At 40.5% G+C, this 17,315-nt stretch overlaps 3 protein-coding genes across 3 annotated transcripts; 1 reads left to right on the forward strand and 2 right to left on the reverse strand.

Moving 5' to 3' along the window:
• Positions 1 to 1,341: 1,341 nt before the first annotated feature.
• Positions 1,342 to 10,226, reverse strand: chkb (choline kinase beta; the record flags this gene model as incomplete). Its single annotated transcript, XM_083894260.1, has 11 exons — positions 1,342 to 1,398; positions 1,489 to 1,570; positions 2,789 to 2,889; positions 3,093 to 3,201; positions 3,311 to 3,398; positions 6,252 to 6,310; positions 8,201 to 8,305; positions 8,407 to 8,540; positions 8,981 to 9,094; positions 9,246 to 9,354; positions 9,895 to 10,226. 11 exons carry the CDS (start codon positions 10,224 to 10,226, stop codon positions 1,342 to 1,344), a joined length of 1,290 nt encoding a protein of 429 aa, XP_083750386.1.
• Positions 10,227 to 11,759: 1,533 nt separating this feature from the next.
• On the reverse strand, positions 11,760 to 13,927 carry LOC310931151 (zona pellucida sperm-binding protein 4-like; the record flags this gene model as incomplete). The annotated part of the gene is made up of 8 exons (XM_083894261.1): positions 11,760 to 11,851; positions 11,988 to 12,063; positions 12,165 to 12,354; positions 12,444 to 12,636; positions 12,718 to 12,875; positions 13,004 to 13,101; positions 13,185 to 13,369; positions 13,471 to 13,927. The coding sequence occupies 8 exons, from the start codon at positions 13,925 to 13,927 to the stop codon at positions 11,760 to 11,762; spliced, it is 1,449 nt and encodes a 482-aa protein (XP_083750387.1).
• Positions 13,928 to 15,186: 1,259 nt separating this feature from the next.
• Positions 15,187 to 17,240, forward strand: LOC310931152 (zona pellucida sperm-binding protein 3-like; the record flags this gene model as incomplete). The annotated part of the gene is made up of 8 exons (XM_083894262.1): positions 15,187 to 15,633; positions 15,725 to 15,843; positions 15,964 to 16,067; positions 16,157 to 16,334; positions 16,434 to 16,551; positions 16,631 to 16,713; positions 16,797 to 17,062; positions 17,182 to 17,240. 8 exons carry the CDS (start codon positions 15,187 to 15,189, stop codon positions 17,238 to 17,240), a joined length of 1,374 nt encoding a protein of 457 aa, XP_083750388.1.
• Positions 17,241 to 17,315: the final 75 nt, after the last annotated feature.

Genomic DNA, 17,315 nt, shown 5'->3' on the forward strand with positions numbered 1-17,315 from the left:
TCGCTCGCCATCTCTGCTGGTTTATTCTTGGCACATGGAAGGACAACATTCAAACATGGCTGCCCTCACTCTCTCTGGACGTCATCGTGGGGTATTCAGTTCAAGGCGAGGTGTAATACGAGTGCAGCTTCATGTCTCACAAAAAGTGTGTTTTGAATACGTTTGAAGACGAGTCAAAGATAAACAGAGACACGATTGGTTTCTAACCACCTGTTTTTATTTGCTTGTAAATTACATTTGTGTTGTGTGTGCAAGCAGGACCAACAAAAGCAGAACTTTAACAGACAATGCTGCAACAAAAGTTACAGTCAAACTTCTTTTTTAGTAAAGTAAACAACGCAGCTACATGTTAATCAACATATATTGATGGCAGTGCTTTAAAGAAGAAATGGATGAGGAATTGAATGAGCTCACTTCACATTCAGGTTAAATCTCATGTGATTTTCCAACACGTTTGCCTCTATTTTAGGCAATTTGCTTTTAAGTGGTTACAAACCATAGAAATGTGTCCAATGGACATTTTAATTAACCGGATATTAATATTCTAAAGAACTAAACAACCTGATTTTCTTTTAAAATTATATATTTAAAAATAAAAATGTAAAACTCAGCAGAATTTTACAGGTAATACTTTTCATAATCTAGAGAGGCGGATCCAGATCCAATATTATCAGTTTAAATGTCTTACACTCATTTACTGATTTAACTGTTAACTGTAACCCTGTGTATTTCACACATACTGGGGTAAAAATACTTGTTACACATGCAGAGATATTTGCCAGAATATTTTTGTTTTGCTTATTCCCTCAGAGGATGACTGTAAAAATCAGCCTTTATGGAATTTCAGAACCAAGAGGTGAGGTAGAATGACTACAAACACAAAAAGCAGCGAGTTATACAACAACAAAAAACACACCTTTTCACTGATATGAACGGTTGCTACTGTTACAGTATGATAGTGGGGGAAAAAGAACATGAACGCTGTTGACCATGATTGTTCATCCATCCAAGACATCCCTCGGCTACAGATTTGACACCAATGTCAAAAAAAGAAAGAAATGGTCCTATAACTTCAAGTGCAACTTTTAAAAACAAAATGTGATAAAATGAAATGAAAGTTGTCAATCAATTGACGGAGCCTCTTCAATTATAAATAATAACATTCAGAGCTGTAGAGCTTGTCATTTCTCTACGGGCATAGGCACATACTTCATTCAACTGGTTTTTCCATGTGCATGGCCTTAAAGTTAAATTACTTGTCATAAGTAGAGCTGCATAGGGCCAGAGTTTCATAAATGCATTACTGATTAAGAAGAGAAAAATGTCTTCACGTGATGGAATTCAGGAAAATTGCTTTTTTTGCTTGAAGTATGCATCGAAGCGACACTGAGCGTAATCCTGCAAGAAAAAACTCAATGTTAACAAGCCACAGATTCACCACAACTTAAGCCAAAAATAAATCATTTAAAGTGAAAACATTATCCTCACCATGTATCCAAACTCAATCTTGGATATCTTGGCTTGAATGATGGACCACAGGCCCCAGAGAAAGTGTGAAGCCAGTGCATACCTACAGGTACAAACCAACAAAACAAGTCAATATCATAATAAAAAAGACATGGTTCTTGTTCTTTTTCTGCTTGATTACACGGATTCAGACTAAAGCAGGGATGGGCAACAATTTTTTCCAGACAATAAATGAAGCAAGTAAAAATAAAAAAAACATTTAAGATTTAACATCACAGATAAATTTCCTTTCCACTGAATATTTCAAAATAAAGGTTTGGCTGTGTTTCACCTGTTAAAATGCTATTGAAGTGAGATGTTTGGTGTGTGTGCGTAGTTTGTATAGTGCTCCACAGGTCCTGAGCGTAGACTTTTCATACGTCTCATCAAATCAGACTTTAAAGCTCACACATAGTGGTTCTGTTGCACATATATGTGAGTTATGGAGGTCTTCTTACTTACATTAACTTGTTTGTATGGTCAAAAACCTCCTAGTTGCTGTAAACGAGCCAATAGAAATCCTATTTTCTGACGGTGTGCTGAGCCGCGATATTTCAGACATAAATCTCACCCCCAGAAGACAGAGTGTGTTGTGATTGGCCAGTACCCGGAAGTGAAATAGTCAGCACACCCGCTCTCAGAAGCACAGCTCCCCCCTCTAGAACGGTGGATGCACTGCTACTCATTATCAAAACATTGTTTTAACAATATTTAAAAATAGCTTCTTCACGACTCCCCGCTGCAGTCCCTTTCATGACTTTGACCCAGAGTCAGACCCAGAGTCAGAAGACACAGTCGCTCGTGAAACACCTCCACAACGGACGTTATTCTTCTTCTGCGGTTCAATGTACGCAACCGGATGTGCCCGGACTAGTGCCCGGAGCAGGACGATCTGCTGTTCAGGAGAACCGTTGTTTACGTAACCGGACCGGGTTTTGTTAGAGATCTCGCTGAGCCCGAGATTACAATAAAACAAAGCGTTCTCAACAGTGGCTGAACTGTTTGTTTCTAAATTTCAGGGCTTCATAAACAAGGTAATGATGCAGATATACAATAAAAACTGCGTTAATTGGAACTTCCGGTCTAGGTCCACTTTAAAAGTATTCAGATGTCCACTTGTAAAAGCATGACAATCCAAGCAGCTTTTCCATTTCAAAACTGCTAATATCACAAGGTGGATCTGTCTCTAGTGCAGTAACCTGTGAGGACATCACAGCGAGGATTAAACTGGTTTCCTCTGGGGCCTTATGTTGCTCATGTGTGCTTTATAGTAACTTATTACCTGTTTGCTTCAATTATCAGGTCCTCTTCTACCTGCGTCTGGTCCGTGGGAATGTCAGAGTGTCTCCTTTGTTCTGCCAAATAATGTCTGATAAAATGAAGCTGCAAAGAAAGAAAAACAAGACACATTTCACATCACTTTCACACATTGTAAGGGAAGCAAGAGAGAAAACGGGGTCCTATGGTGCTTGGTTATGTCCCAGTCAAATTAAACTTTAACAACTTTCACCACTAGATGGCGATGTGAGGTCAAAAGATTAAGCTACGGGACAGTAATGTCTGTCTTGTACAGTGTTCAGACCAACCTGCTGTTCTCTGGTGGGGTAGTTCTCTGGAGTGGCTTTGTAGAAAGGCCATTGGTCATAGGTGTAATTATACATCCACTCACAGAAATGGTTCCCAAAGTCAAAACCCCTGTAAAGAAAACAACAAAAAAACATACCAATTCATAAATAAACAGTAATGCTGTAGCACCAAAAATGACAATTTCTAACTAAATGTATGAGTAGAGGTCACACGTTACCTGTAATTGTAGCTGCTGTACTCAAAGTCTATCAGCATGAGATTATCTGTGGCGGTTTGGTCCTTGTTGTCCAGTATAAGAACGTTACCTGCAGTCAGAAAAAACACCACCATCATCCACTTCACTCACACTATTCTTAGACCAGAGAAGGATTCTGCAAGAAACTAAACTATAAAGATAAGAGTGTGGTTGGTGAGAACATCGTGTGTGTAAATAAAATGATGAAATGATGAGTATTTTGGTGGCTGGTAACTGAAGACACTGATGTTTATCAACTCCTTCCATCCATACAGCAGCGGCACTACTTGTACTTCAATTTTATACCATGATTTATGTCATTGGACATAAATCCTTGTGTCAAAAGCTGCAAATTGTAACACAAACATGAATCATGTATAACTGTTATAAGGACGTTTTAATTAAACTTGAATTATGTCATTATTAAATTGAATGTGTTAAACTAAATTAAAAAAGGGAGGTAGAAATGTTGGCATACTGATGCAATTAAAACAGTTTCAGCAAACAAAAAGCACAGGAATGATTATGATCATATGAATGACACAGGGCCACACGGTTGGAGTAGTGGTTAGCACTCTTGCAGAGAAGACCTGGAATCGAGCCCCGGTTGGAACAAGGGCCTTTCTGTATGGAGTTAGCATGTTCTCCCCTTGTGTGTGCGTGTAGGTTTTCTCCAGGTTCTCCAGCTTCCTTCCACAGTCCAAAAACATATGTGGATTAGGTAAATTGGTCACTCTAACTTGACTGTAGGTGTGAATGTGATCAAATGGTTGAATGGTTGTTTGTCTCTACATGCAGCCCAGTGATCATGCAGTTATCTTCAGCAGGCTGGACGACTGTAACAGTGTCCTCACAGGTCTTCCCAAAAAAAAGTCCTTCAGACAGCTGCAGTTAATTCAGAATGCTGCTGCATTAGAGTCCTCACTAAGACCAAAAAAGTAGATCATATCACTCCAGTTCTGAGGTCTTTACGCTGGCTTCCTGCACATCAAAAAATTGACTGCAAAACACTATTGTTGGTCTACAAAGCGCTGAATGGTTTAGGGCCAAAATACATCTCTGATCTTCTGCTTAGCTACGAACCATCCAGAACTCTCAGAGGGTCTGTGACAGGTCTGCTCTGTGTCCCCAGAGTCAGAACTGAACATGGAGAGACAGCGTTCCGTTTCTATGAGCTACATATCTGGAACAAACTCCCAGAAAACTGCAGGTCTGCTGAAACTCTCACCTCTTTTAAATCAAGACTGAAGACTTTTTCCAATACTGCACTGTAACCTCTATTCCTTTAATACTCTTGATTTGGATTTTGACTCTTGATGTCTGAATGTCATTTTTATAAATGTCTCTTTTCTGTGCTGTTTAATCTTTTATGTAAAGCAATTAGAATTACCTTGTTGTTGAAAGGTGCTATACAAATAAACTTGCCTGGCCTTGCCTTGCCTAGCACCCCCTGCGACACTCCTGTGGAGGATAAAGCGGTAGAAAATAGATGGATGGATGGATGGATGGATGGATGGATGAAACTTCATTAACTTCTAGCATCTGCACTGGAAATATACTGGAAATGGCTGAGGAATGAGGAGGAAAATACTAAATTTCCACCAGCCTGATGGGAAGGAAACAAAACTTCATCCACTTGTCCAATTTTATTTTTTTGGGCCACTTGCTGCTCATCTCAATGGAAACACACATCGTCTTTTTGAAATTTGGGTTCAAGTTTGCAAAATATTTGAACAGAAAACTCACAAGTAATAACAATATAAATCAAAATACCATTGTTCTTTGGACCCTTATTCTGATGTGCGTACATTTTCATTCAGTCCCACCTCCTGCAGAACACCGTTGCATATCACATCACTGAGCAGCTCCTTCAGCAGCAGACTGAACCAGTGTCAGCGTTAAAGGAGTGTGAGTGAGTGTCACGTGTTCTTTCCTGCAGCTGTCAGAAGTATGTGAATTTCTAATCCATACAACTGTGCAATATCTTAGTGTACAGACTCTCTTACTCTTCATTCTGTACGTAATATGCCCATTCAGTGGAAAAACACTGTTTAGTCTAAATCTTATTTCATTTTGTTATATTTCAAATGTTCCTACTTTTCTATACGTTTACTTTTCTGCATGTTTACTATTCATTAGCGCTCCTTTTTTTTTTACTGTCTGTGATGCTGTAACATTGCACTTTTCTAAGTCATGGGACTAATAAAGGTTTATCTTATCTCACTGTGTGCCACACATTCTCTGGAACCAGTTTGACCAAAGATATTTCCTTCATCGCTGTGACTCAGTACACAAAGTCAGGAAAGAAAACAATTCAAACTTGGGTTTGGAAAAGTTCCAACTCCTGTAGACACTCAATTATTCGAAACCTAAATCATTCACACCTTCTTCTGTGAATCATTTTCAACCATAGGATGATGCATATGAATATGAGCTGCTTCTATTCATAGACCCAAGCCTTTGCTTTGACTTATGTTGAATACGGCTGACAGTATTGGGCGAGGATGCCTGATCGGTTCAGACTAAAATCCAGAAATGGGAGTGAAGCCAAGGTCCGGTCTGGTCATGTCAATTCAATTTTTTTTAACTGCTTTATTGAAAATAGGGTATAAAATGTAATAAATAGACGTATAACATGTAAAAATAACAAAAAAACAAGCGATAATGAGTAGAAACTGATAGGTGATTGACTGTTTAGAACCAGGGTTTAGTATTTACAACAGGACAATGAATGCAACACTATTGAAGCCATCCATGGCAGATACTACTCTTTTCTTACAACAACTCAAAATAAACCAATATGGTGGTTGGATTATATAAATAGTTCTCAGCTATAATTAAAAACTAATGGTCAAGTCTGAAATGTTATGATAGTCATCAGTGTGTGTGTGTGTGGGGGGGGGGTGTGTGTGTTAGACGTTACCTTCCTGGATGTCATTGTGACAAAACACCACCGGTGATGGAGTCACTGCCAGCAGTTCACTGGAGACAAGGGTCACATGATCAGAGTGAGTCAGTGTTGCATGCATATTAAGCACTATAACCAATCTAATCAGTCCAGAATGAAGAAGTAGGTGAAGGTATCCCAGACCAGGAACACTACAGTGATGCAATGAGATGCAGATGTTATACAATACTATTTTACAGCTAGCAAAGCCAGACTGCATTGCAAAATGTTCATTAGAGTTCCACCCTTGCCCTAGTACTGTTCGTGCTGGACACTGTTCATGGAAGAAACCACGAGATAAGCATTCACCTGTTATCATGTCACTGTGCATGTATTCCTTTATCTCTTATCAGGCAAACGTCTGGATGATTATTACTTCTGACAAGTGTTATGTTTAAGTGATCAGCTGACTTTCAGACGATATAATCAAATTGGGTTTGAAGTTACAATAGTATTTTGCAAGTGTGTTGAATTGAGGGGATTTTACATAAGAAATAAATATGGCCTTTGCCAAATTTCTAAAGATTCAGTGTTCTGAAGTCAGCAAAAAAACACAAAAAAACACAACCCCAATAGAAGGCAGCCAACAACTCCTGAGTTAGTGAGAGGGTCAAGAAAAACAATGTCACTCTGACTGACCAACGTTCTCAGGGCAGCAGCAGTTATCAGCACATACCGTGTCATGGTAAATAATGTTTTCTTTGTTGCGACACTGGGACAGCTGCTCAACAAAAATGTGCTCATAGATAAACTCAATAAACACTGGGATGAGTCTCTACTGGCTGCATCCAAGGTCAGACTGTGAGGTGATCTCAGTGGTGTGGAGGGACTGGAACAAAGGTCAGAGATAGGAGTATACACAAAAATACACATACTCAGCCAACTAAAACACTCACAGTCATATTCATGCAAAACGTTATCTGTTCACATGAACCTACATTACACAATCTCACGGTTACTGTTATCACAATCATAACACGTTGTATTGGTACTCTTATCTCATACATTTGCTGCTGTGTAGAGAAACTTCTAGGGACATGTACATTATGGTGTAAAATTCACATATGAATTAGTTTTGGAAAGCATCAACTCCATTCCATTCTTGTTTGTTTGGTTTCCCTGCAAAATAAGGCCACATTGTCCAAATCCAGTTCAGATTCGATCGTTCACGTCCTTCAATCTAAACCTGAACGCCATCTCACAACATACATGCAGTTCATACATAATGCTATTTCACTGTGCCCTCTGCTGAAGCACAGAGTAATTACTTCAGACGGTGTGAAGGGTGTATATTTAGACTTTGAATTGGTTTTAGGCATGAGTCGATTCGATATTCAGTTTCAGACCTCAAAATCACTGGATTAGATGCAAATGTAAAATCCGATACAACCCAAAAATTCAACATTCTTCACTATGCAGAGATTGTAAAAATGTAAATAAACACTGGTAATAGAATTTTAGCTGGGTCATGTCTGCTTTATGGGAGAATATTTTAATATTACGTCTCTGAAATAGCTCGAAATGTCACAAATGTGTTGTTAAATGCTTCATGGTTTGACACCTGGTATCAGACACGAAAAACTGGTATCACACTCAACCACACACACACACAAGCGTCATGCATTTTACCTAATGAAGCACTCTCTGTTCCTCTGTGTGTAAATACCTAGTAAGCGCATCATGACAGTGAGTAATATGAGGCCACTCATATTACTCACACCACTAATTGGTGATTGGCTGAAGCAGAAATGACTCAATCATCTTTCTGCTGCTTGCCATCAAAGTCATTTTGAAACAACACCAAATACATGTTATGTACTGACATTGTTGAGTTTCATCCCATTATTTTCACTGACCCCAACTTTACAGTTTCATCCATACCCCAAACATCATCTTAACCTATGAGGCGTGTTCCCTTAACTTACCGGAGGCTCTCTAGCTCAGCAACCAGGTTCATCTTCATCAGCTTCTTGTACTTCTTCAAATGTGCATCCCGGACAAAGTTAAGTTTCATCACTTGATCCATGTATCTAAAGGAGAGGAAACAAAAACATGAATGTGAGAACACACAATATAAAATAAAAACAGGCAGTTAGAGTAGAGTTAGAGTGTGATATCAAAGGATTCCTACTTGTCAATGGTCCCAAAGAGCCACTTTGGCTCTTTATTAAAGGGCATGACCATTTCATGGAAATGTGCCACTTTGGTGGCAATCTCAGCTGAAATGGTAGGATCTGAAAGTTGTTCTGTGCGCATGCGGGTGTTCTGGAAAAACAAAGACACATGGAAAATTAGAATTCCTGCTAGGGCTTCACCAACATGATGAAAGAGGAACTCTGTTTTTTGTACAATAGTAAATTTTATTAAGAAAGGGAAAGGAAAACTTGCTATCGTCTAAAAAAACTGAGTTAAAATAGAATACATAATGAACTTTTTACATTAAATGCAAAACATAGGCACCGAGATACCACTGTTTGACTCGGAAAAGCAATTTTTGTAATTGTAAAGCACGCACAAAAAAAACATTGATTACAAAACTATCAAATGAGTGAGAGCGGATTTCACAGTGTGAAAAAATTATTTAAGTTACAATTTAAGTTAAGCAATATCGGGGATAATTTGTAAAATGTTTTAATCAGATGGAGGATAACAAAAGTGCAAAATGAATTGGTCAACCCCTGATTTTATTTATGTGTACATCATACCGGAAGATACTGTTCCAAGCGTCCTTCAGGAAAGATGCCATAAAGTTTTGGCCCCAAACATCGCTCTGCCAGGATGGAGAACATGACGCTCTCCAACACCAGAGAGTCCACTCCCTGTACAAGACACAAGATTGTGATGCTTTTGCTTTTCTACCACACTTTCAGGTTATCCTTTTCTAGCCTGTGTATGATCATTCGAGATGTGCAGCTACACACATTTACGGATGAACTGAATATCATGAAGATCCCTTTTGGACAAACCAACCTGTAGGATGGCACCGTAAACTCTGAGGAGCACCAGACGAGGTTCAGTTCCCACAGTGTGCACACGCTCAGGCAGACTACACAGATACAGCAGATTACTCAGTCCTCCACTGCAACACAAGACCATTAGTGTTACTTTCACATCAGAGAGGAACGATAACCTTTACACCACAGATCCACGTCATACAGAATTAAACATTTATGTTTTGCTTTATCGCCTGAAGCCAGCATTATATTCAAACAGAGCAATATGTGTTTGGATGATTACAAAACAACAATATGATGAAATTCTGCAATGCTACAGAAATTCAACTGCCTATAAATCTTGTTCTTCAGATGAGAAACAGTTTAATGAGTTGACGGAAAAAATGTGATGACGTATTTGCAAAAAATGAGGAGTTGCATCAACCATCACAATATTTGTCAAAATAAGAACCACAGTATGATTTTTTTTTAACCATTATTGTGCAGCTCTGCTCAAATCACATCATGATAAAAACCTTGATAAAAGATAGAAGAAAGATAACTATACATTAACCGGTTTCACATAAAACGAGGGTGTATTTTGACAGAAGGGATAGCTCTTTGTTAGCTTTTGTTAATAAAGGAAAAGCGGTACTTAATAACGTCATTATTTTTCGTTTATTTACCTGACGATGCTGATTTGAAAGTCCTCCTCTCGGACAGTCTTCCACGAGCCTGACAGAAAGTCTCTGCACCAAACAAACGCCTTGCTCCGGGTGTCCCTGTCCACATCTTCGCTTCTTCCATCTTTAAAAGACTCAGCCTCCGAGTCGTCATCACAGTTGCCTTCTAACAGAAAACTCGGCAGTTCCAGTCGCCTCTTGTCTACGGGAGGACCACTATCATCTGCTGTGATGGTGGGGATGTTGCTGAAAAGCTCCGGGCTAGGCTCCGCTACTCTGCCAGAGCACACGTCGTCGCGACCGCTACAGTTGCTTATGTTCCCACTTGACTGCATCGTGAGTTTCCGGGCGAATAGTAAAGGAAACCCGCGGTTATATGACGCTCCGACACGGCACGACGGAGTCAAGCGCAGGTCGCCGGTAATGTTACTTAACCGGAAGATACGCCCATATGTGGATGGTCTGAATCTCATGGAGGAAAGATAAAAGCCACCGAAGTTTTATATACAGACAAATACACCCTGACGGCCTCCGAACTCAGCCACTGGTGATTCGAACTAAGCCAAACTGGCGTATTCGGTGTCCAATCACAACGCACTTCCGGGTTCACTTGCTGATCTCATTGGTCATGTTGGAGGGTTGTAACTTCCCACGTGAGTTTAATGTGACGCGAAGGCCTCTGGGAAATGAAGTGTATATCGGAGCTAGACTGTGACGTAAGAAAACCAGAGTCACACAGCAAACCACACAACACAGCCACGAAAGGAATTCATCGTCCTTGTTTAAGTCATTGTTGTTATACTAATATTTTGAATTCCTAGCTCAATTGTTGGATATGAAAGGTTGACACTACCTACCTCTGCATATGTTTTTAATGTGTTCCGGTACAAGGTGTGTATGCTACATAGACTTCAGAGGCGATTCTAGAGTCTGTAGGGGCCCTAAGCAAAAATTCCCAGGGGGCTCTTCTTTCCAACCAGTGTTCATCACCATTATGTTATAAATAATCTGACACCAATGAAAAATGTATGAGTTCAATATATATATTTTTCAAAATGAATGAAATAACATGGAAAAACCTTGTAATTAATAAGTATGTGAAAATATAATTGTAAAGAACAATAAAATACTGTAGCTTTTTAAAAAACAACTCTGCTGTTGTGTTGACATGTTTTTTGTTTTATGTTGTGTGGTGTTGGTCTGGCTTGATGTGCATGTTTTTGCTGGACTGCAGACTTCTTTTTATTATTGTTATTTTTTTTATTTAATTGTTTTTGGGGACACATTATGTGATAATCTTATTCATGTAACTGTAATGATGTAACATATATTTATTTGCATTTGTCTGACCAAACATTAAAAAACAACAACAACAATCAAACCCATGAGTGTTGGATGGATGGACCGAAATGCTGAGTATGTGCGCTGTTCTTTTTGTTTTGTTTTTTAAAACTAAATCACACATACTTACATTAAATATAATAACCATAAGCCAGTTCATGATATTTTATTTTACTATATATTTATCACCCAAAAATTGTAGATATGTGTTTATTGCTTAATAAATTGCTTAATAAAATAAGAAAATTAGGTATTTAATGTTTTGAAGTTATTATTATTACTATTATATAAAGTGGGAGTTTATGGGCTGCCACTTACTTCACGCCATATCTCTGTTCCCCTCATATTACTGTGTTGGCACTCATAACGTGCACGGATCTTATATTTGGCATTGATATCTCAGTATATCTGAAAGACATGCGATCACACAACACATTCAGCAACTTGAATATTTATTTGAAACTCAATCACTTTCCAGGTAGCATAAGGAACAGAAATTTCAGGAAAAGAAAGTTCTGTGGATGTTGTTACTGAGTATTTGCAATGTAAATGGGTAGACTGGTAACCATGGCGGTGTCCTGTCTGGTAGTTGCCTTGATAGACGCAGCAGCTTCTCTCCCTGTGAACGAAACATAGCAGTGGTCAGTTGCTGTGAGACTTGAGGGATCTCTAGTAGTTAATTAGTTTAAAACATGTCCAGCCCAGTTGCCTATAAGACCTGGAAGACTGAGAACCTTCACAGCAATACTACTTACTCTTTCTGTAACACCGTGGTTCACAATTGTTTCCAAGAGAAGGCTGGCACACAGCTGTATCACAGTGTATATAAATCTGGTGGAAAACAAGTACATTGCAAAAGTGTCGATGATATAAAATATCATAAAGAAAGTCACAAAAAAGTTAAGAAATTCTGTGGGAATATGATCTTATACCAGTTCCTTGAGAGGAGTGAAAGCGCCCCCCACATCTTCAGCACCTCCCTTCTTGCTGGGATTGGAGGCAGCAGTACCTACAAACGTGAACATCTTGAAAATGAATCGCCTGTAGTGTGATGGGTAGAAGACTTCAGAGGCACCCACTGGCGCCAGTGAGGTCAGGTAGCGGTCATCACGGTAGGGGCAACTACGACAAGAGGAGAGAGGGTGGAATACCATTTTAAACATGTGTGACCATCTCATCTATCTCAGAGACCATCTAAAACCTGTGCTTACCCATCAATAAGCAAGTCCCACTGAGGAAGACTGTGAGGGGAGGGGTCAGAAGTTGCCCAGCATCTTCCAAGAGTCAAGACAAGGTTTGGATCAGTCCTCTCCAGTATTCGGACTTCAACATTCACTGGATTCCTGAGGACCGTCGTGATGGGGTATTCACTATCCATGTAATAGGAGCTGTAGGCCACATCCTCTGCTCAAACATAAAGTTTGGTTGGTAACACAATTACAGTTTAATGAGGCTAATTGGTCATAGTAGCTCCCTCAAACAAACCTTCCACACAGCCCTTGTTGAAACACTGTCCATTGCCAAGTCTGAGCTCCACTCGCAGGGGTCCAGGAGCTGCAACTGGGGGTGGTGGAGGAACCAGGCCAACCTCTATGACCAGAGCCTGAACTGTGGTGCCGATGTATCTACACTGGCAAAGGAGCCTAAAACAAGACATTAAGTGAGGTTTATTATGATATTTATTCTTGATACATCTTTGTGGACCAGAAACCATCATGTTGCTATCTTTAATGTTGTAAGTAATTAGTCTTAGGAGAAGAAAAACACATACTCATAGCTGCTGTCTCTGGTAATGGCTCCTCTGGATGCAATGGCAACTTCAAATGAGGAGGACATCCTGTTCTCATAGATGACAACACCAGGCTCTTCCTGCAATGAGATGGTAGCGTTTCAATTTGCATTGCTATCTGACAAAAAGGAATATAATCTGTGTAAGTGTAAGTAACCCTTACCATGATGACGGTTCCGCAGGCAGTTGCAGGGAACTGATAGATGGCAAAAGCAGAGGAGGTAGCAACTGGATTGCAACCTGGATCATTTCCGAGGAAAGTAATTGTGTCCAAGTCAAGGTTGGGTAGGGTGGCGTCCCTAGCCACCACCACAATGAACTGGGCGTCTTTGGTACACTGAAGAGTCACTAAGATAGCCAGAGAGCAATAATTATATATTAAAACAAACAAAAAAAACAAAGCAAGAGAGTTTTTTTAAAAAGCCTTGGAGGACTAATAAAATACTCACCAGATTTGCCATAATAGCATGTGCGCCCATCAAAGCAGCAGTTTATTTCCTCACACATTTGAGCAGAAATGCTGGGAGCCCCACACTGTATCTTGTACTGCTCAGCCACTTCACAGGAGTGAAATGTTTCTGAAGGCTGCTGGGGTCCAGTTTTCTTTTGTGTTTGAGTTCGCTGTTGTGTTGTCGGCGGCTGGTAGGGCTGTTGGGGCTTCTGTGCTGATGGCGGTGGACGGTATGGCTGCTGGGGCTTCTGTGGTGATGGCGGTGGCTGGTAGGGCTGCTGGGGCTTCTGTGGTGATGGCGGTGGCTGGTAGGGCTGCTGCGGCCTCGGGGGCGGCTGGGGCTTCTGGGGTTCCTCGGGCTTCTGGGGCTTCGAGCCCGGATAATATTGAGCATCAGCCAGCCAGCCAAGAAGGGCCACTGCCAGAAGACAACTACCAATCAACTTCATTGCCATGGCTTCACAGCAGTGTGGTTCATAAAGAACACAAGATGCTGTGAAAAATATGTTGGAGATGTGCTGACTTTTATAAGGTGTGGGTAATGTTGACATATCCTGTTTGCTGCCTACAACCAATCAAATGCTCCAGTTTCAGGGTGGCCTCTAGTGGAGCAATGGAGAGATTAGAGATCATGCAAAAAAGTAAACGCAGGTTCACTGAGATAATCCATCAGTAGATACTATCTCTCTATATAACAGAATATACAAAGAGATGGAAAAACCCCACATGGAGCATGTTCAGTGCATTCTCAAGGGCATATATTAATCCTTAAAGCACGGACATTTTAAATTATTATTCCTAATCATAATGAAAGAAAGAAAGAAAGAAAGAAAGAAAGAAAGAAAGAAAGAAAGAAAGAAAGAAAGAAAGAAAGAAAGAAAGAAAGAAAGAAAGAAAATTCATCAGTAGATACTATCTCTCTGTATAACAGAATATACAAAGAGATGGAAAAAACCCACATGGAGCATGTTCAGTGCATTCTCAAGGGCATATATTAATCCTTAAAGCACAGACATTTTAAATTATTATTCTTAATCATAAAGAGAGAAAGAAAGAAATTCACTTCACACAAACTGATTAAATCTATGATTTTGTGCCTGTTGAGACACAGAGTGATGCGGGGAGGTGGAAGCATGACAGCTATGCTAGTGAAGTGAGGTTAAGTCTAGGGAGGTAGCAACACTAGCCAGTTACACACTGGCACTTAAAAACACAGCTGGATTTCATCGAGTCAAAACACATCAGTGCCCTGAAACAATGGAAACCCTCACATTCAGCCATTTCATTTTTCTCTATGCTTTGACTAAGAGTGTTGAAATGATAGTATCTCTTCTTCCTGGTATTCAGTTTGCTGATTTAGTTTGAAGTGGCACTGTTTGGGGTCAAATTGATTTGCAGGTCTTTGCAAAATGTACTTTGGCATCGAACTGGGTTTGACATGTCATGTCAAGAGCAAGTAGACCTAACCCACGGTCAACATAACTTGGTCCATGGTCACTGACTATTTACACATCATGTGCTTAAGGGACAAATACGAAATCACATCTTCAGATTGACAACTTTGATGCTATTCCATTTAGGGAGTGGCCAAATGAAGGGGCCGGACGTAGTGCTGGGAGTAAACAGGCTCACCCTATTATAAAAGTACCTGCACAATGTCCTCCTTCCTTACAGCACCCAGTGAACTGTCCAGATCACTTGTTGTTGTGGAGCCATGGCCATGAAGTGTACTGCAGTGTGCCTTGTGGCACTGTCCTTGCTTGGGAGCTTCTGTGACGCTCAGTGGGCCTCCTACAAGCCCTCAAAACCTTTCCCGAAGCCACCACCTCAGCAGGAGCATACCAAAAAGCTGCCTCCACCCCAACAGTCAAAGCAGGATTTTGAGAAACCAATGACCTGGTCATATCCTCTAGTTGCTCAGCCTGATCCCCAACCTGCCGTGCCTTTTGAGCTGAGATATCCCGTTCCTGCTGCAACAGTTGCAGTTGAGTGCAGAGAGAAGATCGCTCATGTGGAAGTTAAGAAGGACCTGTTTGGGATTGGCCAGTTCATCAATCCTGCTGACCTCACCCTGGGAAACTGTGCCGCTGTTGCAGAGGACAATGTTGCTCAAGTGTTGATTTTTGAATCTGAACTCCATGAGTGTGGCAGCCTAACATCAGTAAGCGCCGAGACAATTGTTAAGCAAACTGTATGAATACATGTATGATGTTATCTGACTCTACAAGTGATTTATTTTCTTCTCTTTCCAGTCGTCAGCAGATTCCATCATTTACACCTTCACGATGAACTATAATCCACAAACTATAGGTGATTCTCCTGTGGTGAGGACCAGCCAAGCTGCTGTAATTGTGGAATGCCACTACCCAAGGTAAAACGCAAGCGAATGAATACAATACTGCAACATCTTAAACTGCTTTGTTATATAAAGCTTTGAATGAATGAATGATTTTCATGAATGACTTTAAAATTCTGCAATCTATCATTTTAGGAAGCACAATGTGAGCAGCCTTCCCCTTGACCCCCTCTGGATCCCATTCTCTGCCGTTAAGGTGGCAGAGGAGTTCTTATCCTTTACACTGACACTTATGACAGGTGAGTGATGGAGCCATTTATCTACATACTGCTACCTTTATGGAACTGTGATTTAAAATATATCACTGCATTATAATTTCATTGCACAGATGACTGGCAATATGAGAGGCCAAGCTACCAGTATTTCCTGGGGGATATGATTAATATTGAGGCATCTGTGAGGCAGTACTTCCATGCTCCCCTCCGTGTTTATGTGGACAACTGTGTAGCTACTCTTTCCCCTGATGTGTCTGCCAACCCCAGATATGCCTTCATTGAGAACAATGGGTAATGTATTTTAATGAGAAATACAACTGAAAATAAATATCACAGAATGCTCAAATTTTATGTAATAATATGTTGTCTATTTTTTTTTTTCTTATGCAGGTGTTTGGTTGATGCCAGACTCACAGGCTCAGCCTCAAGGTTCATGGGCCGCTCTTCAGATGACAAGCTTCAGTTCCAGATGGAGGCCTTCAGGTTCCAGGGCTCAGACAGTGGAATGGTCACTATCTCCAAGATTTAAATAATTGCTTAATGTTTTCTATTGTGTGTCATACTCAAACTCACTGTTATTCAAACAGATCTATATCACCTGCCAACTGAGAGCAACATTAGCTGCGTATCCCCTTGATAGTCAACATAGATCTTGTTCCTACATCAATGGGTGAGTCATGCGAGTTCATTTTATAAAAGTGCATGCAACAGGAGAGTTGATATGGGACTTCTTACATGCACGCTTCTTCGCAGGTGGAAGGAGGCCACTGGTACTGATGCAGTCTGTGGCACCTGCGAGTCTGCCTCATTTGGTCCAGTCGGTGGAACATTTCCTGCAATTGCAAGTGGAACATCCACCACTTTCTCCTCTGGATATGGAGTTGGTTATGACCCCAACAGCGGTAGCAGCGGTGGCAGCGGTAGCAGCGGTAGCGGTAGTAGAGGCGGTGCCGGAGGCGGTGCCGGAGGCAAACCAGGTGTTCCCGCAAGAAAAATGCGTGATGTGTCCACAGCTGATGGTAGGAGGACGATTGCACAGCCATGTTACATGTTATGTTAACATTACCATATTGATGAATTTACTTTTCATGCAAGAGGCACACGGATAATATAACATGTTTCCTTTCTTCATCCTCAGCTTTCGAATGGGTAGGTGATATCGCCCTGGGAGTCTACATTGGGGAGAGGACTGCTTAACTCTATTCCCTGCCACAGCAATGTCCATCAAAATAAACATTCTCATTGGTTCATAGATCCGTCAGTATGTTATTT

The sequence above is a fragment of the Microchirus variegatus genome (assembly GCF_963457635.1).
Source record: "Microchirus variegatus genome assembly, chromosome: 8".
In the NCBI taxonomy this organism is placed as follows: Eukaryota; Metazoa; Chordata; class Actinopteri; order Pleuronectiformes; family Soleidae; genus Microchirus; species Microchirus variegatus.